General features: G+C 34.3%; 1 protein-coding gene across 1 annotated transcript in view; it reads left to right on the top strand.

Moving 5' to 3' along the window:
• Positions 1–681: 681 nt before the first annotated feature.
• The window catches only part of LRPPRC (leucine-rich pentatricopeptide repeat containing), a gene marked incomplete at its 5' end in the record, with an annotated part of 72,003 nt that continues 47,885 nt past the window's right edge, over positions 682–24,799 (top strand). The window contains 15 exons of the mRNA XM_010190996.1: positions 682–826; positions 1,479–1,621; positions 1,899–2,004; positions 2,086–2,193; positions 8,038–8,156; positions 8,770–8,863; positions 12,106–12,172; positions 15,312–15,339; positions 17,642–17,699; positions 18,794–18,900; positions 19,113–19,190; positions 19,532–19,585; positions 20,299–20,412; positions 21,614–21,744; positions 23,172–23,257. Of these exons, the coding sequence (XP_010189298.1) occupies positions 682–826; positions 1,479–1,621; positions 1,899–2,004; positions 2,086–2,193; positions 8,038–8,156; positions 8,770–8,863; positions 12,106–12,172; positions 15,312–15,339; positions 17,642–17,699; positions 18,794–18,900; positions 19,113–19,190; positions 19,532–19,585; positions 20,299–20,412; positions 21,614–21,744; positions 23,172–23,257 (1,438 nt within the window). The remainder of the gene's footprint in view (positions 827–1,478; positions 1,622–1,898; positions 2,005–2,085; positions 2,194–8,037; positions 8,157–8,769; positions 8,864–12,105; positions 12,173–15,311; positions 15,340–17,641; positions 17,700–18,793; positions 18,901–19,112; positions 19,191–19,531; positions 19,586–20,298; positions 20,413–21,613; positions 21,745–23,171; positions 23,258–24,799) is intronic.

Here is a 24,799-nt window from a genome sequence, read left to right as displayed (position 1 = left end):
ACTTATTTAAATAATAAATAAAAAGTAAACTTTGATTATCCTGCTCACATTGAGCCATTCTGTGGCTCCCATTGAATCCACAGTGCTTCCAGTAAAACTGAATCTTTTTGAGAGTTCATACCAGGAATTTAGGTATTCATGAGGTGTGGTTAAGATAATGCTGCCTTGCAACCCAAATATTCTTTTCTTTTCGAAATAAAAATAGCATTTAGAAAGGAATGAGAAAAGAAAATTTGGTTTAATTAGTAGTATCAGATGGAGAGGACCAAATCAAGGAATTAGATGGGGCAAAAATGTTATTCTGTGATTTACAAATTAAACACGTCTTCAACCAACCATCTGCCGAACACTTAACAAAAAGTTTGAATAATTATTCTCTACTTTTCAGAGTAATTTCTTTTAACAGTGGGAATACCTCTGGTGTTTTCGTATATTAAGTACTAGAGAGAAAACATTATATGCCATTATATGTCTTTTATCTGTCCTTTTCTCTTTTTTACAGTCTAAAAGTGTTTGATCTCTATAAATCTTTGATATTCTTTCTACCATATCCCATGTATCTAAACTGATGGTTTTAAAAAAGGAGAGAAAACATCTAGCTTTGTGGTTCCTTTTTTTAAAATGTATCCTGTTTTGAGTCACATTGGAGTTTATTAAAGTTAAATTTATTCTGGTTTACAGACGCTAGAAGAGGTTGAGAAGACTGAAGGGTACTTTATGGATAGGATTTTGATGCAGGTGATTTTTAGCCTTGCCAAGGCTGGATATCCTCAGTACATCGAAGATATTAAAGAACGCATAAGATTCAAAAAGGAATTAATTCCAGGTATGTCCCTTGTCACTACAGTAGTGATTCCTACTCAGGATGGAGAGTGAAAGCATTTTCTTTCTCCCCCCGCCTCCATCCCCTGCCCTAGCAATAACTAATGTTATCAAAAATAGATAATTTTGTACTTTTCTCTTGATTACTTGGGGAAAATAATATTTTTGCTATTATTTTGTGGATTCATTTGTGCTACTTTAGATCACAATTTATAAAATTTAAATATAATCCAATTTTAATCATTTACTGCAGAAACTTATCTGTTTTACATCTAAAATACATTAAGATCTTATAGGAAAGCAGTAATATGAAGTCTGTTCTTCAAACAACACTGCTGTGATTCCAGTTGTGACAGCTCTTTGTGAATATCAAAAATAGGACACTAAACATTGAATTTAGTTTTCTTTATCTACAGATAAAGTCTATTTTTTGACGTGTTTTTTAATGGAAAAATGAATATTTATCAATGAATTTCATTGATAAATACAAGTAATTTTTAAAAAGGTAGTCTCAGACTTGATTGGTTACTCATATTTAAAACTATGCTGATGATACTTGTAAAACATTTACTTTCCTATCTTCCACAAATTTTAGTAGTTTAACGGGAAATAGTTCTATGCACTTTTTAAATTTTATTATGTTTTTCAATCACTAGATGCAATGAACCTGTGTCTGACTCTGGTAACTCACGGCTTTGAAGATACAAGTTTCCATATGCTGAAGTCCTTTAATCATTTAACACGTGATAATACGGACCAGGGTAGCTTCTTCTTGCAACATTGTGTAAATAGAGATCTGGTACGCAGAATAATAATACTTTCTTCTTAATATGCTAATAACAGTGTATTTATTTAGTTTAATGCAACTATGAGGACGGAAAATAGTAGATTTTTGTAGTTAAAGAGTAAAAGAAAAATTTTAATATTTCATTTCAGTTTGCATACTAAATTGAAATTCATAAAGCACATGTTTAATATGTGTAATATCTATTTCCTGAACATTAGAAGAATCTGACATTCTTAACTATTTGAGAAACTGAAAAATATAGTAAATTAATTTTTTAAATTCTTTGCAGCCTGTGAACAAGCTGAAGCAATTCTGTAGTGAGTTGAAAGAAGCAAAAATGCACTCGGCACCATTACCATTTATTTTGCGTTGTGCTTTGGAGACCAACAGATCAGGTATTCTGCTTATTTAGTTACTTTACGTATGCTTATTTGAAGTACTTTGTCACTGTTTAATTATCTTGTGAATGTTTTCAGCCTTGGCCATTGATGTGATGAAGATGATGAAAGAGGAAGGCTTGCCACTCAGACCTCACTATTCCTGGCCACTGCTAGTAGCATTCCAGAAAGAGAAGAATCTTAAAGGTCAGTTATCAGATACATGGTCCTCTAGCTTTGTTGCAAATGTAGTGCACAAATTTTAAAGACATTGCTATGAGATTCAGCAGACACTTGAAAGTAAACAAAGACTGTGCTGCTTGTCTTTGTTACAATTTTTCCTTCAGAAACACTTTTAAAAAAAAAACTATTCTTAATGATGGTACAGTTCTACAAATGCGAAGTCTACCTTTGCATAGAAAGACATGAGAGGGTTTAATTGTCTTTTTAACTCTTCACATTCTTTCTGCCTTCCACTGGTTCTTTTTGCTGCTTATTATGTTTTACAAAGTTTAGTCTTGAAGAAATGGAAATCTGAAAGAAACATCTAATAATAAGGTTATATTTTAATAACTGTCTTGGACTGCAAACCTGATCCTTTTTCAAGCCAACTTCTTATTATCTACCTGATAAGCCAAACACGAGTTTCATTACAGTAATAAAAACTGCAGGAGAACTTCTGCTGAATGAGTGAGCCTGACCTGACAGCATACTGATTGAAGGACAGAAATGCTCAATCTTTGGGATTCTTAAGTAGGTTTAAGCATTTAGCATACTTTCTCCTGTTACACATGGGGATGTCTACAGGATATGAATAAGAATTGAACAAATATTAAATTTTAGAGTACAGTATCTAATTCTTTGGTTTGCGTTATTGGTAATTCAGAAAGAATGGTATTGTAAAAAGATGCTTTTAACAGAAGTACTTCCCCCTTGGGGAAACAAAAAACTGTCTTTTTCATCTTATCTCACAGTATAATGTGCTTTAGAATGAGATGCAGAGTTGTTAGTGTGACACTGGGTGACAAACAAAATGCACAAACAAAAAAAAAGTGCTTTTAACAGACTCTTCATATTGCAATTTTATCTTAAATATACAGTCACATTCCAGTTTGGAAGAAATGCTGAAACAAGTATTCCCTAATTGTTTCTGGCTTTAAAAATGTCTCAAGTCTTTTTCAAAAAGCCTTTGTGAAAACAATATTCAGTTTTTATTAACTCCTTAGACTCTGTTCCTGCTAGACTGCTTCCCAAGTTTATCTTCTCCCAGGTTTTCAAATGCTTTAAAGTTGAATGAGATTTTAAAAGTCTGGGAACGTTGTTTTAGTTGGGTCCTTTGTGACTTGCTTGAAGTACAATGTTGCCAAAAATAAGTAAATTAAAATCAGTGTCATACTTCTCTGTGTGGATGCTGCTTACTGAAAAAACATGCTTTTTGTTACTCCATGGAAAATTTCACCTCATGAACACAGTTATAAGAGATATCAGAAGTATTTCTAGATTTAGACTTAGCTCCCCAAACTGAGGCAGTATCTGACTGTTGAGAGAAACTTGAGTTTTTTTATCTCTCTTCTGGTCTTTGGCAAGATCAGAGGTTGCCTAAATTTGGACTTGTGCTGTAGAAATCAACTATGCTTTGGCTAGTAGTTCCTGCTGGAAGTCATGTAAGCAAATTGAGAAGAAAACTGATGAAGCAACCCTTAATTCTGGCTTTCTTTGCCGTTTTCTAGAGAGCCTTTCTTTTTCTGTCTGCAAAGACATTGAATCCATAAACTTCTGTATGGCTGTACAATAATACTGTGGATTCCCAAACACGTTTTTGTAACCTGGTACTTAGTCTCCAAGTTTGAATTGTCAAGCGGGAACGTTACTGCTGTGTGCATACCTACAAAGTCAGTGATTTTACATTTCTTAGAATACATAGGAAGATAACTAAGCAATTTCTTCTGCAGTGAAGAATTAATCTTGCTGCAGTGAAACAAATTATCTTGTTCTTTCCCATGTGTAAGCTCGCATTAATTTAAAAAAATTTAATAATTAAATAATGAATAAATGAGATCCACTCAAAAATACATTTGAAGGAGAGCAAATAGTGTGTGTGTGGGGGGAACCCCACCCACCCTGAAACTGTTTTGTAGAAACAATAAAGCAAAAAACAATGCTGCAGTGAGAACCTAAAGCTGACAGCAGATAGTAAATGAACAGAATAGTGTTTTCTAGCAGCAATAAAAAAAAGAGCTGTGTACAGATAGACACTGGATCACATCTCGTACCAAAAATGAGGTAGTAATTCCTTTCTCTACAAAGTAGTAATGCCCGGCCTAATGTGTGTAATTTTGCATCTCAGTAAAGGTAAGGCTGAAATGGAGAAGAACTTTGAGGAAGAACTATTAAAAACCTGATAGGATATAGACAATGGACTAGATCATTGGTAAAGAACACAGAATATAAGGAAGAACCTATCTAGAACTGCAGGGTACAAATGTCTGAATCAGTATGTATAATGTGATCCAAACAATTGCATAACTAGTACAGATGTTTAATTACACTTTTATCTAATGCTTATTATAACAAAAGCTGACACTGGGTATCAAAGGAAATTCCCTGACTTCTATATTATAGAATTACATTTAAAAGAAAACTAGCAGTGGAGTGGTGGTTAAAAGGAATGAAACTAAGCAAGACCATCTCACTGTAGAGAACCACTCTGAAATAGCAAACGGTTCTTTTCAGTCATTTTACACAGGCAAATAATTTCAGATGGGGAATTCTTGCTTTTAAGTGCATCTGTTACATAAGTTGATAATTACTTATTTCCATAGTATTTATCCAAGTAAATACTGTTAGGCTTTTAGGAATGGAAAGTGCTTGCAGGGTTTAGAAGATCAATATATGGTGCATCTGAAACTGTTACTGGCACTGAGATTCATCTTCTATCAGATTATACACTAAAACCAGAAGAGCCTAGTATAAATAAGCTGAAATATTTGACTTGCACTTGTTACTGATTATTTTATAGCTCCCCTTCATCTTTGTATAATCATGCTATTTTTAAAGACAGTTTGTGAAATTCAGTAATGTATTTCACTTTTGTTTTCTACTAAACTTATCTACACAAAGCATCATTAGTGAATGGTAATTCAGTTTTCATTTTGGGAAATCAGAGTGAGTCCGGAGGAGGAATATGTGTGGTGATTTCACAAAGTAACTGCTTGAAATACGGATTTTGTAGACAGCTTTTCTGGCAAAGAACTTTGAATGCATCTGAAAATAACAGCACAGCAAGAATATTTTAAATGTTACGTTGTCTTCCTGAATGCTACCTCACTTTTTGAACTGGAGTTTTATTTGTTTCCTTAGAAGAGTGCTTAAAGCCCAATTGTACTGCCCTTGCACATGTAGATTTTTGTGTGACTGCCTTAGTCCCATCGGAGCAGGGGGGATTTCTGCTTTTGGGGAGAAGACATGACTGTGTGAAGCATAGGAAATGAAAGGTGGCCTGAAATGCAAATCTCACTTCTCATGTCTTGAAAAGCAGCAAGTTGCTCTGTTCTGCCACAGAAATGTTATGACTATCTTGTAATTCATCTCTTCTGTGTTTGTTTTTGGATATACTGGTGCGAGGCTGGAATCTCTTCTGTTGGGGTGTTCCAGTGCTGTTTGCAGTACCGACAAAAAGGATAACAGAAGTTTGGCTGTTTTTTGTTCCTTATTTCTGTCTTCTTTCCACTCAATTATTTGATTTTTAGATACTCAGCTCTTGCAGTCCATATATATCTCAGCCCAAGACCTCAAAAACCTTTTCTTGATCAAGCAGGGAGGTGGCTGAGATACATTACTATGGGTTTTAGTCATACCCAGTCTTCTGGATCAGTGTTCTCAAAATAGGATGTGTAAGGCAATCCACTGGGGTGTGAGCCAGCTGTTAATAAATAAAACAAATAATTTAGTAATTTTTTACTTTCTATTTTTGTGTATGTTTTATAATGTGCATAATATAGTAGTGCATGTATATAATTTCTAAATAAATATACATGTACTGCGAGCTTGTTTTCAAAAACGTTCAAGAGGCCAGTGTTCTAGATAAATGTGGCTGCACTCTTGTCTTTCTTTTAGTCTGTTCTTTGGTCTGGAGAGAGAGAAGAGATTAGTGTACTTTCCAATATGAGGAGAAAAGAATTACTCTAAGTCCACACACAAAGTCCACTCAAATCCTTTTTCATGCATGTATTTGACAATTTTATACTATTTTGATTTAAGTGTGGATATTTCTTTGCTTTGTATTGTGGAAGACATGTATGTGATAATAAAGTAGGTCTGCTCTTAGTGATGTAGAAAATACATGTAAAATTATAAGATTCTGTGTTTTCTTCTCCAATAGAATTGTAGCCATCTTAGAGATGAAGATATGTGTGGCAACTTTTTTCTTGATTTATTAATTTCTTGATTAATTTGGCTATTTGCAGTATTGATACTGGTATTCCTTCTAAATCTGCATCTCCCTGTTGTGCTGGTGTTGTAGTCTTCATACGTGTCCTTTCCTACTCAGGAAATGTGCTAGGTCATGTAATGTTTTTGTGACAAGTGTCTGCTAGGGAATAGAGATGCTTAACAAGCCTGGTTTCTACTCTGTTCTAGATACAAATTTGATCTAAAATCTCCTGAGTTTACCACACCTTATTCACTGTGGTGCCTAGTCATTCAGACTACTTTCTAATGTTATTTTTGAAAAGGTTTCAGCATAAGAGGACTTAATGTATATCCTGGGAAGCTGAAAACATGAAATAGGAACTAGCTATCAAAATTGGCAAGGTATTAAGAAAGACTTACTGTAATTAATTCTTTATTCATATTTTTGCAGACTCTGGGCCAAAATGAGTGTTTTGTTTAAGGCAAACTCGAACAGATGATGCGACTTTAATCTAGTGTGACTTGCCTGCATGTATTTTCAAGTGCTCAAAGGGAATTCACATTTGATTATTTGCACCATAGTGCACTGCATAAAATATTCATGGAAGTGTCACTTTTCCATAGGTGACACTCCAGGGCAAAGACAGAGACTTTGGGAAACTTTACATTTTTGAAGTAATAAGTATGAAATGCAACTTGAAAAAAACATATGCTGTTTGGTACTGGTGTCCTGCAGCAACTGACAAATCATTTTTAGACCAGCAAAAAATGATAATACCTGTATGTGTTTTGACAGGGGTTCAGAGTTTGCTAGCTAGGGTTACTGTAAGAAGTTTCTGCAAATCAGAAGCGTGTGAGCAATTAAAAAGCATGACGTATTCTCTAAAACTCTACATTCCAGTTGCTGAACTATTAAGATTTGGTATCTGTTGTCTTCAAATGCCTATCTACAGTAGTAATATACAATGGTGTTACGTGAGTTGATCTGAACCTTGCAAAAGTTGTAATGTAGCTTTACTGAGGCTTGTGATACTCCAGCCTTTCTCCTCTGAATTTTCACTTTGAAGCTGATGCATTGATAAAGTAATCAAACTGTTTGCTTACAAAAATGTTAGTCATTTTAAACAGATCTAGAGACAAATCTTGGAACCTTGCCTTACTAATTGGTGTTGGGTACTGGATACAAAGCTAATAATGTATTATGCATTGAAGAACACATTTGTATCTTGAGTTTTATTACATAGTTTACACTAAATTTCAGATTTGTTTTTTATGCACAATAACATGGACATTTTTATATATAGCTGTGAAAGATGTTTTGCAAATATGACTGAGTAACTGTCATATGGTCACTGTGTTAGAAAATAACTCTCTAACAGGAATTTCCAAACTAGCCAAGAGTTTCATGGTTTTGATAGTATAGCACAGAACAGAAAGTTTAACACATCTGTTTTAAGTTTCATAATTAAGAACCTTATTAACACCTAAAATAAAAGTGCAGAATTTTGCATGGCAATTTCAAGAAGGGAAATTGAAGAGACGAGTCCTTTTTTATCGAAAAGCAACCTTTATTTTTAAATGTTGAGTCTCAAGTTTTCCTTTTTCTGAAATGCTTAGCCTTACCATTTTTTGCCTTGATAGGTGTCTTTGAGGTCCTCAAACTGATGCACGAGTTGGGGGTGGAACTTGATGCAGAAACATACACAGACTATGTTTTTAAAAATTTTTCTGATAGTGGAACTGCCTGTGCCCAGCTGAAGGTGAGTTTACATTTAGAATTAATAAAAATTACTACTGCATGGCTTGTTTTTCTGTGTTCTCTGTGAAGGCTTTAGATCCAGTAGTGCTCTAAATATTAACTTGTTACGATGAAGCCTCTTCAGAATATTCAGATTACTTTTGAAACTGATAGTTTATTTATGGTGTCTTTTGCCTGCTTTTCTTTCTCCTTTTCAGAGCTAACCAAAATATTTTGCTCAAGACTTAGTAGCTTTCTGTTTCCTCAAGTGAAAACAATGATTTATGTTCTTTTTTTTTTTTTACTGGTGATTAGAAGTATTACAGTTGTTTCTGGAGACTTTTTTTTTCCTTACTCGCTGAAGAATTCAGCATTGCAGACTAAGTTTAAATGTCCCACTCTTTCTGCCTTCGGTAACTTTTGTCTCTTGCAATTGATTTCCATACAAAAGCTGGATAATTTTTGATCAGTAAGGACATACCTGACTACCCATGTAGACTTCCGTAAGGCACCTTCTCTGCTCTCAACAGTTCTCAATAGAAGAATGCTAGTGTTCTCTGGGAAGGAAGTGTTTGAAAATACAAAGTATCAGGTCTTCACTGTGTATTTCCAATGATTGATTGCTTTCTCTCTAGGAAAATGGCTGCCTGTTTGAAACTGTTGGACTCTCTGTAGCAAAAATAAGATATGAAGCAGCAAATGGAAGACTGAACAATGTTCTTTCTCTAAGTAAGTATTTTTCATATTGCATGTTACTACATACTTGATGGTAGTGTTGATTGGTTGTAGGCCAAGAGATTTACATGTGTTAATATGAGGTTCAAGAATATGTGGGGAAACTTGAGCAAAGCTTTTATTATGTGAGGTCCTCTGTGATGATGAGATGTCAGACTGTTCAAAACTACCAATTCTGGACAACATATCACTGTTAAATTATTTTTTAATATTTGACCTAGCTGTAAGGTTTACATACAAGGTACTCACAAATCACAACTTTGCTGTGATTGTGATAGAGTTATGATCTTTTCATATGTAACGAGCTTAAGGAAGCAGTTTGCCTTGCACAATGACTGTTAAGTCTTTGGTGCAGGGTTTGGTTTTGTTTGCAACACCAATTCCAGCAGAATGCTAGTCTTAACTATATGGCTCTGAAGTACTACAGAATTATTAGTAAAAGAACCAGCTTTAAAAAACTGATTGGCACTGATGTTAACCTGAGGGTGTTCTGCTGATCTGTTGGTCATGGAAGTTATGTGTATAAATTTGATGGGTTAATTAGGTGATGGAGTTGTAACAGCATGAATTAATAACTTTTAAAATGTTTTCTCCAAAGGCTGTTTTGATGCTCAGTGCTTGCAAAAGTTAATATATGTCATTGACTAAATGGATGGAATGGGATGGGATGATTTGCTTAGTTAATAAGGAATATATGTTTCTCTTCAAGATTTAAAACACTCAGTTTTTACTTGCCTAGTATACCAAGATAAAAATAAAATACATAAATTTGGACTAAATCTGATACAGAAAGATCTTTTTTTAAACAACAGTTTTATTTTTCAAAGGTTCAAGGAACAGCCTAAGCAGTCTTTTGCTGCAGTTGCCATTAACTGTTTTAATATAATGAATGTAGAAATACGTAATCTATATGCCATGACCCTGGGAAGCTGTTGTGTTGAAAATGACAAAATTAAATTACTAATTACTCTTTAATTTTTGTATTTGAGATTTGTCAATTAGTGAATCTTTAGGATTCACCTCATATTCCGCCATTATTTTGTTTGTCATCTTTGCAACATAAAACATTCACCATGAAAAATTAAGTGCTTAAAATAACTTATTTTTTTAAATTAATTATTTATTAGGAGCAATGGAACTTCTTCTGGAAAGTGAAATAGGTTTTTATTGCCTACATGAAAAAGCAGACCCACTCCTGAACACTCATGACTGAAATAGTCAGGTTTTAATCTGTTATAAGGCATAAATACTTGCATGTCTGGTGTATGGTAAATGCATATGGTATCAAAAGTATGATACAGGCATACTTAGTAGGCTGCACTTTTACTGTCAAGAAATTAGTCTCACATAGTGTGTTATTTAGCTAGGGTCTGTGTGTTGAATTTAAATCCCGTAGCGGTATTTCTGTTTACAAAGGCGAGGGTTAATAATTCATGAAGACATACAACATTTCTTTTGAACTTGAGCTTTAAAGGAAGGTACTCCTGTAAATAGTTTACCAAGCTGAAATGAATGCTACAAAATCTAATTAGCACCTATGTAATGATAAGGCACAGATATTAAACAGCAGATTTTGTTTGTTTGTTTTTGACTTGGCTTCTTTTGCAGTATCACAAAGGGGAAAAATAGATGTAGTATGGAAAATAGTTCAAGATTGTCTCATCAGTGTAGTCAGGGGAGGTGAAGGTTGGTTATTAATGCTGGTTCCTATCTAGGTGTATTGATTCGGCTTCTCATACCTTATAATGTATGGATTTCTGCTACTGACAAGATGAAAAGTACGAAGCATCAGCTGAGGAATCTGGGCACATAAGGCAGTGTACATGAGAGCCGCTTTTTCCCTTTATCATGCCATTCCATTCCACTTCATTGTCAGCCTCTTGATTTTCGCAGACTTGTTTGTTGCTAAGGAAACCAGGTTGCCGATTGTCAGCAGCAGCTGAGCATACTAAGATGCTTTTCTACTCGTCTTTTTAAGAGCAAAAAGTTTAATATACTGCTGAAATAGGATTTGTATTGAGGTTTTCTTGAAACCAACTTTACCTGAGTTTTTCAAACTGAATTAAACGTTCCAACATATAAACTTTCAGTTTTCTGAATTCCTGGAGTTAGACTGAGGAGTGGTTTCAGCATGTTGTTCCTGCCTTTTATTACCCAGATTCCTAAAGAGCCGATGGTTTTATTTCAGTTCTCTTCTACCATACACCATATTGCAGCCCTTGCTCAAAGGGCCCAGTGCATTCCAGGTTTTTACAGGGGTTAATTCTATTGTGATAGTGAAGTCAGATGACAATAACTTCATACAGGACTTAAATGCGTCTACTACTATATTTTTTTTCTTTGCTGGATTATGGTGCTGGAATGAGAGACAGCAATTCTAGATGAACAAGGTAGGATGATTTGGAATATATAGCCAAGAAGTGGTATGAGGATGAGGACATAAGGCATAACTGTAAATGACCTTTCACAAAGACCTTATTTTAGGTAATTTTACAGTTTCCTTTGTGTTCAATCAATATCGTAAATATCAACATTTAGAATTGTGTATCTTTTTCTCTCCCTGCAATGTTTAACTTAATTGGCACTTTAAATGCCACTTTTTCTTTCTTCTTCTTTCTTACAAGGCAATTTACACCAGCAAAAGCAAATAACCTAACAAAGGTTTGGGTTTTTTTGCAGTGGTTTGGGTTTTGGGGATTTTTTGTTTTCTTTTTATTTAAAGAAATAAAGTCAGAATTGTGAAGTCTATTTTAATGCAGCTATTCAGTCTGAAACAATTAGAAAACCATTCACCCCTGGTGAATCTTTTTCTGTTCCAGTGCTACTATCTCAAGTTTCCTTCATTAGGATTGTTTGGGTTTTGTTTTGCCTTTTGGAACATAATATTTTCTTTGGTCTTTTACTTTTTTACAGATAAGGTGCTTACTCCTATTACTAATTTGTATAAAAGACTAATGTGTTAACTATTGGCATTAAAGGCAATGTAGAGAGAGAAATCTCTCTTAAAATTTTTGAGCCCTTCTGAAATGGAGCAGATTTAGAACTGATAAAACCAGAACTGTTTTAAATACCCTGTTATTTGAAATTTTGATTTACAAAAGTTTCTTAGCATTCACTAAACTAATGAAATAGTTCTTCTAATGACACACTATTGACATGACCTCCTGGCTTGTTGCAGCTCAGGGATTTTTTTTTTTTTTACAATGACTAATTAGAAACATTTCTTTCATTTACAGTGTCTTCAGCAAGCACACCTATTGATAGTCGTCAGATTAGAAACAGCCTCATTTTGGGTTTTAAAAGGTAAGGTTGCTATATGAATACCTCTTTTTATTTTTCCTCTGTAGCAAAACTCGCTCTCTTTTTTGCCTTGTTAAGCACAAGTCTGCACAGTCTTCCCCCTCCCACACTCCATGTTTGAAAATTTAAAAGTAGGGTTCCAGCTGTAGCAGACCTGAGGAGTATCTTTGTTTCTCTCTGCTCTCCTTGGTTTCCTTGTCTATGCTATATATGAACATCCCTTTCAACTATTATATATATAGAGTGGATTAAAAAGAACTTCACTGTTCATGTTTGTTCTGTGGTATTTTACAGTGTATAAACTTCTCACGGTAGGGTTTTACCTTTATTCACTTTTTCGTTTATAAACTGCCATGCTAATGTAAGATTTCCCTAAAGATTATAATTCTTAACCATTAAAGTAAATGGATGCTTAGAGACAGATGAAATACCAGTAGGAGCCAGGCATATTCTACTACATCTGATACCTTTCTGTGTCCTCTGGGTTAATACCACTCCTGACAGCTCACGTTTAACAGTTGGCATTCTGCTACACTGCCATGACTTGGCTATCACAGCCATATTGTCCCGGTTTGTAAGGAGGATTCCTTGCTAACTTGCAGGGTTGTCTTAAGCTCATACAAGTATTTGTGAATTAACAAGCATTTGTATCATTCACTGCTTGCACCAGTCAAACATTTAGGACTGTGAATAAGGGGTTTTTTTTGTAGCATACATATTCCACTGGGAACCAGAGAGATCACTTAATATTAATCAGGACCAGAATCTGAAGACTGCTTTTGTTGACTAAGTTATTCTCTGAAATTTTGTAATGGCTATGAGATGTGACTATGTTTAAGTTGGATATTAGCAAAACACACCAGGTGAATATGACCAAAATAATTTCGTAGTAAGTTGAAAGTCCTGTCTGGCTGATCCTGCTGTACTGTGGGAAAAGCAGGAGAAAAAGCAAACCAGTATTCAAATTTGGTTTGTTAACTAGGCCCTAGCTGACCTTGACTTCCAAGGAATAAGTGAAATAATGATTTGGATCCAATAGGGATATTTTACTATTCTTTTTAGTAGTTAGCTCCAAAATCATCCATTTCAGTTGTATTAATTAGAGTAACAGATTTTTTTGAAACACATTTTTTTCCTCTAAGTATACATAAATACTCAGTTGAAATAGGGCTGGCACCAGAAAGGAAGCCATAGCAGTGTTTACCACAGAGAAACAGTGCTAGAATCAAACACGTCTACCACTAGAAAGTTGTGTGGTTGTTCAGAATGTGAAAGTATCTTAAAAACTTTGTCAAGTTGTCATGTTAAAACTAGCTGCTGAAGAATTGTACTCTCTCCAAGTGAAACAGTTGCTCTCCTCAGTGGTAGAACAGTTACTACACTGGCAATTTCAATGATTTTCAGACGTTTGGAATAAAAACGTGGAGTTCTGGGAGAAATGAAGGTTGAGGAGGTTTTGGTGTGGTTTTGGGTTTTTGTTTCCCCCTTTCCATGCCATTTTTAAGTGTGGCTTAAAAACTTCTTTTAAGTTGTTGGTTGTTTTTTTTTGTTTAACATTGTCTTGTTTGCCTTTATTGCTACCTAGCTTCAGAAGCTATGTGCAGGGCTGTCTGTGCCCAAATTCACCCCCGTGTTATGTCTGAAAGTATGACAATTATTGTTTCCTTTTCTTTTTTAAACTTAATGGCTAAAGCAGTCTGAAAATGAAATGAGCGTATAATAGGATAGCAGAAAAAAGTATTTGTACCTTTTGTAAAGACCGCAGCAAAATTTTATGACTAAATGCTGGTCTTGAATGTTAAAATGAATGGAGTTTAGGACTGGCATGCAAAAGTAGAGAATATAGACACCATGGACACGTGAACAATGTCTGTAACAAACTAGTTTATGGATTTTTTTTGTTGAAGCTGCTCTTCTCTAGTAACTGCTTCAAAGTATTCCCATTCTGTCTGCCTGATGTACCATTACTACTTCAGAGTCAAGTACTTTAGGAAATTGATGCATTTGATATCTATAGTTCATTGTCATGCTGTCAGTGGTGGAGCGAGTTCAGCCAGGAAAGCTTAACTAACGTCGCAGACAGCATTTTTTCCCCCTCTGTGTGGACCTGCATTTGACTCGTTTTCAAATACAAGTGGCAGTAGCACAAAAAGAATGAATGTTTCATAGGCTCAAACCTTCTAAATGAAATTCTAAACTTCTATGAATGCTTTCAAGTTTCTGTGCAGCTGTTAAAACTGGCATCTTATTTTGCCCTTTGGAAAACTATAGGAAGATAAAATAAGGTCCTAAGTTTCTGTTCTCTTAGCCTTGTCTAGGTTACTTTTGCTTTATAGTTGTCAAAAAGTTCTTCTACTGAGAATTTTTACATTCTACAAATTATAGGAATGTATCAGGTTTTTTATATTTCAGTGAACTGGCTAACATTTTAATGTATGAGTTTTTTATACTTCAGTGAACTGGTTAACATTTGATCTTTGATCGTAACCTGATGATTTATGGACAGGTGCTCTCCAGCAAGTTTTGCCCTATTCTATGAAGGGAGACAGAGTTCTTCTATATTTTATTTCCTATTTTTAAATTATTGTCTATTTATCTCACTATAATAAACATTATACCTTAAGTAAGAGATTTTATTACTTTCTTTTTTGCATTATATAAAAGCATTTGTAACTGTCTATAGTTATCTGTCTATATGAAAAATCTAATTGTAATGAAGAGTCTAGATTTTTTGCTCTAGCCAATTCCGCATATCGAGTGTTTGCTATGTAAGGTGTGACTTGTTTGAATGAACCTTATTTCCTTGAAGTGCTAAGTGAAATTAAGTATAAAATAAGAAAGTACAATTAGGGCATATAATAAAACTAAAATATATTCTTTGTAGTCTCAGATATCTATTTGGATTGTGGCACTATTTTAAGTTATGTAGCAGAAACTATGACTCTATGCAGTATAGTAAAAAGTACAATATTCTGTACAAAGTTAATTTAAACAACATGTGGCAATTATTGTATTTTAATTCTATTTAAATAATTTAATAACATCTTCAGTGTTAATGATGTGTGTGTTGCTTTTAAAAAAAAAGATACACAAGTAGTAATTTTGTTGCTTTTAATTTGTTATCCTTTGCTGCCCTCTTCAGCTCAAATGATGTACATCTTTGGAGCAAGGTAAGTGGAGATAATGCTGTAAAGAAAATCAACTTATTTAGGCACTGCATGTTTATGATGTGTTACTGTAAATCTGAATTTGAAGCCTGATAATTGTAGACCTGATTAATTTGAGCAAGGCTTTTGTCAGTGGCAGATTGTACAACCATATGAAATTGAGTTTCCAAATCGGACAATTAATTGTAATCGTGAAAAATCAAATATGGTCTTACCGTGCAGTGTAGTTTCTGCTACTGCAGTTTCTAGATCAATGTTGTTATAGCTGAAGGCAGCACATAGTTGTAGCTTCTATAACAAAACCTGCCATGGTTGTACTAATTGTCATTGTTTCATTCCCTTTCCTCCCTTCCCTAAACTTTCTTCCTATCCCCACACATATAATAAAATAATAAGGCACAATTAGAATTTTAAAGCTTCTGTCATTTAACTTAAAACCTTGAAGGCAAAGCCAGATTAAAAAAAAATCACCTGGATGAAGTCAAGGGGACATGGTTGATCCTCTTGCTGTTCCTGGTATGGGCTACATTAGAAAGATACTGTAATATGACTTAGTCAATAAATTTTGTAGAGCATTAGCATAGAGGAGATGTTGGCAGATGCTGCCTGGGATGTGGTTACAGAATTTGGGAAGGGATGCACTGTGCTTTTTGTCTTTTTCCTTTGATACTGTATCTGCTGACTAATAAACTAGTACATGGCTTGCAGTATATTTTAGGTTTTGTAAAGAAATCTTGGAATGAAATGGAAATCTTAATTTGGAAAGTCACTGATTAATGATTTGCATAAATCAAGTACAGCTTCTGAGGTGCAGATTTTTTGTGTTTTACTACCATTTTCTCTTGTGAGAAGATTGTGGTGAGGGTGTTTTTGTCCTCTGCCTCTATCGTTCCTTCTTTGCAATTAAAAAATAAAGAGAGAGGATGAGGAGAGGAAAAAAAGGAGATCTATTATTGTTCATATTCTGAAATTAATTTTGAAGGACTGTCAGAGGACTGAAGTAGTGGTAGTCTGCACTTAAAGTAGTATCTAGAATTACGCCTGCTGTTCAATGGAAGAAAGAAACATTTTGTTGTCAATATTAAATTTATGAGTAAATTCCTGTATTAACCTTCTAAAATAAGAAACGCTAACTTAAGAAATAACTAGATACTTAGCATTAGAAATAATATCACGTGTTAATTTTTTTTCTTTTATCCATCCTATTTGGATGAGATTTTATTCAGAAGTGTGTTATCATGACTTTCTTGGATTTTATTGTAGTTGTAGGTTCTTCTGTGTCTTGATTTGTCATAGGAGGATGAGGGCAAAAGATCAGAAGAGAGCTGTAGTTTAACTGTCCACAGTGTCCGTGGTATTCGTAGAATGAGAAGAGATAGGTACAGTATTCCAATACACATTTGGTATTTTACAGCATAGTTTATCTATTTTCATAACAATTGAAGGTGAGGGCTACTTTTCTTATATCATTGCTTAAAATACAGCACTTTGACAGTGGGAATGCATCTCCCTCTAACTTCTTTCAGATTGCATTCTGGAATTGGGGCAGATAAAGTAAAATTCTTAAAATACTTTAAAATCTCAGCTTTTAGCTAAAGATGATATAATTTCCTTAAGAACAGTAAAATGGATTTCTAAAGTGATGTAGTTTAGGTTAAAGTATTTGTAGGTAGGATGTGGGGGTTTTTGGGTAAATGCTTCTTTTAATTCTGGTGAAGTAAAATCTCTGTATTACTTCCGTTTGTGTGACTGTTGAAATGGGTGCTAAATTTAGTCAAATACAATTAACTATTATGGATGCATGTTTTGTCATTCAAAATTGCACTTATTTACCACAGCTGTATTAGTTTTCTTAAATCTAACAGAGCATAAGAAATAGCGTTCCTCTTTTTATGTATTTGCTTCTTTCAAAATAATAATAACAAAAAAAAGCTTTATGGGCCTATTTCAGCCTTTCAATAAATTGGAACGTAATTGTAGCATCTCTAGAAGTGCCACTGGTTAATATTTGCTTTAAGCAATGTCTTACAATAGCTAACTTTCTGTAGAATGATACACAACCCAAATACTAGAGTGTCTGTCTTACTGCCATACCTCAGAAAGCATTTCTGTTTGCAATATTTTTTTTAAGAAAAACCTATTATTTACAAAAAAAATGTTCCGTGTATTTCTCAGGGAATTACTATGATGTGGTAAAGAATAATACTTTAACAGAGAAATGCTTTATTATTTTGAGAATTCAATTTCAGATACTATTTGTCCTTGCTTCTTTTGACTGCAATGTACGATTATTCTGTCTTACCAGATAACAGAACTGTTGTACGAGGATGAACGATATTGCCTGACGCCTCCAGGACCAACTGGTAGAGTTTCAATTTCTATGATTGTAACTTATCCACAAATCCGTTCTTCTGTGTAATGATGGGTTTGAGGGATTACAACAGTAAACACTGATTGCTTCTTTTTGAAAGTGAAATTTGAAAACATGTTGGCTAAAATCCTGATTCGAATAATCGGAGCATATTTTGTGAGATCCACAAGATCTTGTTTTAGAGTTGAAAATAAATCTTGCTGATAACTATTTATTCTTCTAAATTTATTGAGCAAAATAGAGATTTAGAGTGAACACAGTATCAGTATTAAATACTTTTAAAAAATAAAATTAAAAAAGCAGTCTTTCAACCTAGTTTTACCTTTAGTAGCTCTTCTGATTTTTGAAATAAGTATCCTTTTTTGGTATAATCTGGCTTGGAAAAAACAGGGTTGATTTGTTGTTTTTTTTTTCCTGCTGTCAGGGCTGGAGGGGCACGGGGTATGGGAAAAGCTAACCCTTGAGAGGACGCTGATTGATGTTCTTCCTGTTCTCGGCTACAGGACCCTATATGTTTTACACTTGCATAGATAAGAAACTTAACACTACTTGCTAAAATCTGTTAATTTTAATTTTCATTGGCTAATAAGCAACTTCAATATTAGTTGATTTAATGGTTAAAATATTTTTTGTTTTTGTTTTAATATTACAATACTTGTAGCTTGTGAGTGAAACATAATGGGCAAAATGTACAGAATAAATATGCAAAGTGTTAGAAATCTGTTTTTTCTTTTGAGCAGTGACAAAATATTTGTGGCAACTATTTGGGGTAGCAGGCAGGAAAGGGGGGGAAGGCCTTGGGCAGTACCACTTCTGTCACACAGTAGTGGAAAAAATAGATTGAAGTAAGATTCTGTACTGAAAAGCTGTCACTAGGTCTGAAAATAATTAATATTCCTTTCACTCACCAGTTAGATATGTGCTCCCAAACCACATAATCTCTATGCCTCAGTGATCATTGTTGCCATTTCAGAGCCTCTCATCAGGGTGACATCTCACACCAAAATGATTTCTTATAAATTAATCTTGATAACATGACAGTCTCGGTAATTTTAGTGGAATGCTTTCTCTTGTTTTTTTCCACAGAAGCTGTTGGCTATTTTCTTTATCACTTGATTGACAGCATGAGTGACTCAGAGGTACAGGCCAAGGAGGAGCGTTTGAGACAATACTTCCATCAGCTGAAGAAGATGGTACCATTTCATTTTTTGCTACATAATGCCTGTCCTGCCTGACATGTATCTATTAGATTTGAAATTGCTGCTTTTAAGTACAACCAGACCACTTCTCAATGACATGCAAGAGCTGGAGACTTGAATTACGTCTGAGATAATTTCTGTTAGACAAATTTCAGTTTGGTTGTGTTTCAAAACTCATATAATTTTTTCCCCACCTCTTGGTACAGAATATAGTTATCCCTGCAACCTACTGCAGCGGCATTTGCAGACTGCTGGACTCCTCTCAAGTTCCTGAATTAATTAAGGTCTGTGGTTCTACAGCAATTACTATGAAGCTAAAGAACAGAGTATCTGTACTCCCTGAATATATTCTTCTTTGCTAAATATATATCTTTATGCAGTGATTATATGTGAGCCTTGTAACTTTTCCATGATTTTTCGCTATTGAAGCTGCTTTCGTATGTGAAAGTTTTTGAGGGATACATTTAATAAGTGCTTTTTCAAGTCACTGAAATAATGCTGCAGAATACAGCTTTTTTAGCATTGCTATTATATAATTAACTTGAACACTTCTAGCATGATATGCTTATTTAGAGATTGAACTTTCTGGGGGCATTAGTGATATCTTTGTCTTACTACATTTTAGGATGCAAGGTTACTGTCTCATAAAAAATCTCTGTCTACAGAAAACATTCCAGAAGTAAGTAAATTCACAGATAGCTATGCTTGTTCTTACTGTGATAATAATGTTTGGATATGGGTTTTAGATGAAGTGTAATCACTGGCTTTCAGATCATGGAAGTATATTATCGTTATTTAAATCTACCATTTGAAGTTCAGAGGTTACTTTCCAGAGTAGTAGTAAAGGCTATCCAGATTTTCACTTAGACCCGATACTTGACCTTGGAGTTGGCTGAGGTTTCATGCCTCAGTTTCCCTGTCTGGTAAATATTTTGTTGAGAGTTCTAGTTAGTTAACAGTGGTGGTGTGAGGCTTAATTCATGCTTGTAAATTATAGTGATCCACTTGAGTGGCAGGAACCATATAAATCCATACTGCTTCTAATGGTGGAGTGTCAAGTCTTTACATCACTGATCCGAGCAGAGTGGAGATGGAAAGAGAAACAGGCTTCTATTCCCTACTTCCCTGAACACAAAGAAACTGAGTATGAGAGAAATAGTAATGTTGACCTTTGTAGATATGCTACTTAGTGGTTTTTTTTACCGTATTCTGACTCAAATCTTCAATTAGTATGTACTATTTAAACAAATAAAAGTACCTTAAATGATTAAAAAAAATCTTGCAGTGTGAAAGAGGAGGATTATTTTATCTGTCTTTTATTAAAGTGATCCGACAAGTTGTTCAGGGAAGGGTGTTTTTGCAATTGACATTCTTTCTGTTACCTCCATTTAGAGTGCTAAATCTGACGTGTCTGCTTTGGAGAAGAAACTAGAAGAGCGAAAAGCTGAAAACCAGCCTATTACAGATGTCTTGAAACAACTCATACTTGCTCTTTGTGAAGAAGAGGTATCTTAAGCAATGCAGAGATAATTGGAAACACATAGCTGTATTTTTAAAGGGACATAAATGACTGTGTTATGGAAAGACATAGTTAAGCAAAGACAAGTGCAGTGCTTGAGGTTTCATGGTTTGATGCTTATAAATCAAACATAAGTGCAAAAAGCAATTAAATCAAAAGGTTAACTAATTTCAGCAACACCTTGAATGGCATGTTTTGGGGTTGCTGAAGTTTGTTTACAATAATCTGCAAAGTGAATGATAATAACAGCTGTGATAGGTTTATCATACATGCCAAATGTCCTTTCAAGCCATGGCTCCGGTCTCTTATATCTAGATTGTCAAGCAACTGATACATGCACTAGTCATTTGCAATTCAAATATTACTAGGTTGTTAATGCAGGGATTGAAATTCCATTTTCCTGCAGGAGGAAAGCTCTTCTGAGATAAAGGGTCTCTTGCTTTCATTCGGCAGGCGTCCAGCTGTAGTTTACATTCATTTAGTGTGTGTCTGTAATTTGTGGGGTATCACCACACTTGTATTCAGTTTCTTGTTCAGTATGATCCTGTATATATAGGAACAGTAACAGTCATGCAGATGATAGCACAATATTCTCTGTTGCTAAGAATACAGTTTAGAAAGAGTGATTCTCAGCTGTCTGCCTCTATGATTTTCCATATGAAATAAGACTAGAAGCAAACACCATTTTAAGTTCAAAGAGGTCAAATGTGTGAATAGGAATGTATTAAAAAAATAAATGCTTTCCATGGGATCATTAAGTAGTTTCTTATTCTTTAGGAAGTAGTTTTGTTATGTGTTTGACAGTGTACCAAGTGAATATCGTTATGAATTTCAAATAAATAAGTACTGTTTTAGAATATGGGTTAGTTATGTTTGTGGTGTCTGTCTGGATTTAAAAAAAATAAAATCTTAGATTAAAACATGCTAGAAATGTAAACGTAAAGCAAGAAAAAATTGTTAGAAACCTATGCTTAATTAAATCTAAAATGTGTTTTAGAAAAATATTAATTTCTGCAAAATAATTTTCACCTAAAATTTGCTAAAGCATTACAGCGCTCTTTTCAAATGTGATCTTATACTACTAAAAGCATTAAAGCAATCATGTAACTGCACACTGAACATACAAGAATCATAATGCCATATTGACTTTTCCTCTAGTTCACATCTTTGCTTTGTTCCTTTTTTTAGAATATGCAAAAAGCCCTTGAAGTGAAAGCCAAATATGAACCGGACATGGTTGTCGGTGGCTATGCAGCCTTAATAAATTTGTGCTGTCGACATGATAACGTAGAAGAGGCAATGAACCTGAAAGAAAAAGTGTAAGTACACCGGCACTGAAACATGTCACAGAGATTTATGCTGATACACAGACCTTGTTGAATTAAGTAGGTTGAGTATTAACCCCCTCATCCATTTTTAATTAGTTTTCCCTACCAACGTATATGCATTTAAAACAGTCAAGGGTGTGGTTTTTTTGAAACAAAAAAATGTGCTTTGTGTAATTGAACGTGAGAAGCAGCTACTTTGTATAGTCAGTAATTATCTTTTTTTTTTAAAGACAAACAAAACAGATCCTACATAACAATTTTTATTTTAAACATACATAGTGTCTAAATTGAAGTATGGTTTAATTTAAGGCAAGAGGGGAAAGTGCCTGTCTTGTGTGTTAGGAAGCACCTAAAATGCATTTAGAATATGCTGCACCTGTATTGTCTTTAGAATAGCAGTCTTTGAGTGACATTATTTTAAAGTGCTACCAATCATTTTACTTTAATTTTTTGTTTTCAGACCTTTGTGTCTTGGTTGTGGAAATTAGCTCCCAGCTAAAACATGCTGTGCATGACTTATCCAGGAGCAAATTCTTACAGATCGTCTTTCTGTTTGGCCCTTCCCTTTTTCCCTTGAAAGCTTCCTTTTGGTCTGCGACTACAGTGAATATAGAATGAGTTTTGTGTTACTTTCAGGTTCTCTCTCTTAAGCACTCACAAAGTATTTGCTTTGGTTTTACAGTAGGTTAGCAGGCAGGTGCTCATTACACCTTGCTAGTGTTTTGAAATTATGTGAAATGATTGAGCTATGAATATCAAGAAATTTGCCACTCTGCAAATAACGGTAGTGTATTGCTTTTGGCTGTACTGCCCCTCTCACATAATCCCCATAGTGAGCTTGCATGAAATGTAATTGAGTCTTCTAGTGGAGCTTCACCGCAGTAACACGTTTTTACTGATCTCCCTCAAATGTAGCATAGAATTGCGAAGAAGTGACTCTTCAAATTGTTACAAAAAGAAACAGCAGAGAAGGAATTAATTTAAAAAATTCCATAAAAAAGGAAAAAAAAATAGCAGAAACTTCAAAATAGTAACTTTAACTTGTTACTATAGGCAAATAGTTTCATATTCTTCTTCATATTCTTCATCTAGCCCTGCCCCAGCCACGTGGACTGAGTTTTCTTCCCAGGCTTCTGGGAAATACCCTGTTTTATATAATAACTATGAAATAATTAAGCCATTTGGCTCTTTTAAAATAAAACCTCTGGGGTTTGGGGTGGGAAGGGGTGTGGATAATATTTTAAAATATCACATTTTAATGGTACATCTTTTAAAGCCTATCATATTTTTCATTTAATGCTTATTAGCTCTTAGCTTTCAATGCTCTTGTTTTGTTATGCAGTTTTAAAAATAAATTTAAGCTGGATCCATAAAATATGAACTTCTGTTGATACAATTCTTAATGTTTTAATTTCTAGTTTCCCTAAGAATTCACCTGTTGCTCTTGACACTGGAAAGTATGTAGCGCTGGTAGAAGTCTTAGGAAAGCATGGTAGACTAGAAGGTAATCCATTTGCTTTCATTGTGTGTTTCTGCTATATAATAAAGGTATCTTGCCTCAAGAATAAAAATGTGAGTTGATATTAATGGTATATCATGTCTTGAAAAGTGCTTGAACATTTTGCATACAAATTTGCATGTGAATTCAACCAGAGATGCTTGGACAGTGCAGGCCATTAGTTTTAATGGATTGGCAAGCTTGTCATTTACATTTGCACAGCTCAGTGCTTTTTGCATTTCTGCAGCTAGTTTTTATTAGCATTGCTGTTTGGATTGAGTTTGAAGATCATGACTTATGGCACAAATTGCGTATGTGCCTAGACTAATGGCTTTGTTTTTGCTTAAGAAGGTCTGAAGGCTGAACATAAAACCTATAAACATAACCTTCTCAGAAGTGCCAAGTACTGCAAAAAATAATTTAACTTTATATAAAGTATATATTTTTCTGTTAGTATCCTTTTATGTGTTTGTTATTGAATTTTAGAATCAATCTGTCAAACTGCAGGGAAATTTTGGCTTTAATGAATGTTCTGCAAGCTGCCTATTTTGTATTTGTAGATGTTTGCATTAGGCTGTTAGCTCTTTAATTTCTGTAATTTAGTCTAATACAATTCTGCAATGTACGTGATTTGGTTGATCTTTAAAAGAACTCTAGACTGTCATCAACTTTAAAAGCTAATTCTGAATATTGAGTTCTGTGATTTTGTAAAGACTTAAAACTATAAAAACAAGGTCCAAGACTAGACACGAAATGTTAATGATGTTATATAAAACATTATACAATAAAATAAAATAGGTAATGTAATTTTTCCTGTAAGATCTTTCTTTGAAATTTGTCTCAGCCTTATTATTAAGCATACTGTTAGAAAAATAATAAACAAAACTGATGGTTTCCAAATGATAACAAATCAGATCATGACCACCTCTACATTAAAGCAGTTTGAAAAGATTAGCTTGCTTTTAAGAGCATAAATGTCCCTCAGTAAATAAAATAATTCATAAATGTAGCCAAATGTAAAGTGGTCAAAGCATTCTGTCCATGCAATAATTAAGAACATTATAAAAATGCACTTATTCCATATACCAAAATGTTTGTTTCTGCCTTACTAATGAAGCTTAATGAACCTAATGTTTTAACATGCAGTCTGTTAGCAAGCTTTCATTGGCTCTCCTTGGCTAATTAGTATCGACACAGCAAACAGGCCCTATCGGTATCAGACCATTAGTCTGGCTGTATATACAGTGTAAACATATCTTTATTATCTGGCCTCGTGACAAGCCATCTGCTGAAGAAACAATGGAGTGATTTAGCAGATGTTAGCATTGAACGATAAAAGCATCCATTTAGTAGAATCTTGCAGCTATAGGGCAGACTATACAGGGTTATGTGGTGCAGAGTGGGCACACAGTTCCTATCTATAATTTGTAGTCAAAGTTGCAGCAAAATGATAAAACCATGCTATTGTGGATTTATAATTGTAGTCTCGTTTAGAAATGCAAGTAGTAATTAACTTGAAATCGGCATTATACGCCAGAATTTACATTC

This window comes from Mesitornis unicolor, unplaced genomic scaffold (assembly GCF_000695765.1).
Source record: "Mesitornis unicolor isolate BGI_N332 unplaced genomic scaffold, ASM69576v1 scaffold21658, whole genome shotgun sequence".
Classification (NCBI taxonomy): domain Eukaryota; kingdom Metazoa; phylum Chordata; class Aves; order Mesitornithiformes; family Mesitornithidae; genus Mesitornis; species Mesitornis unicolor.
Note: the sequence above shows the minus strand (reverse complement) of the source record. Positions and strands in the feature narration are given on the sequence as shown.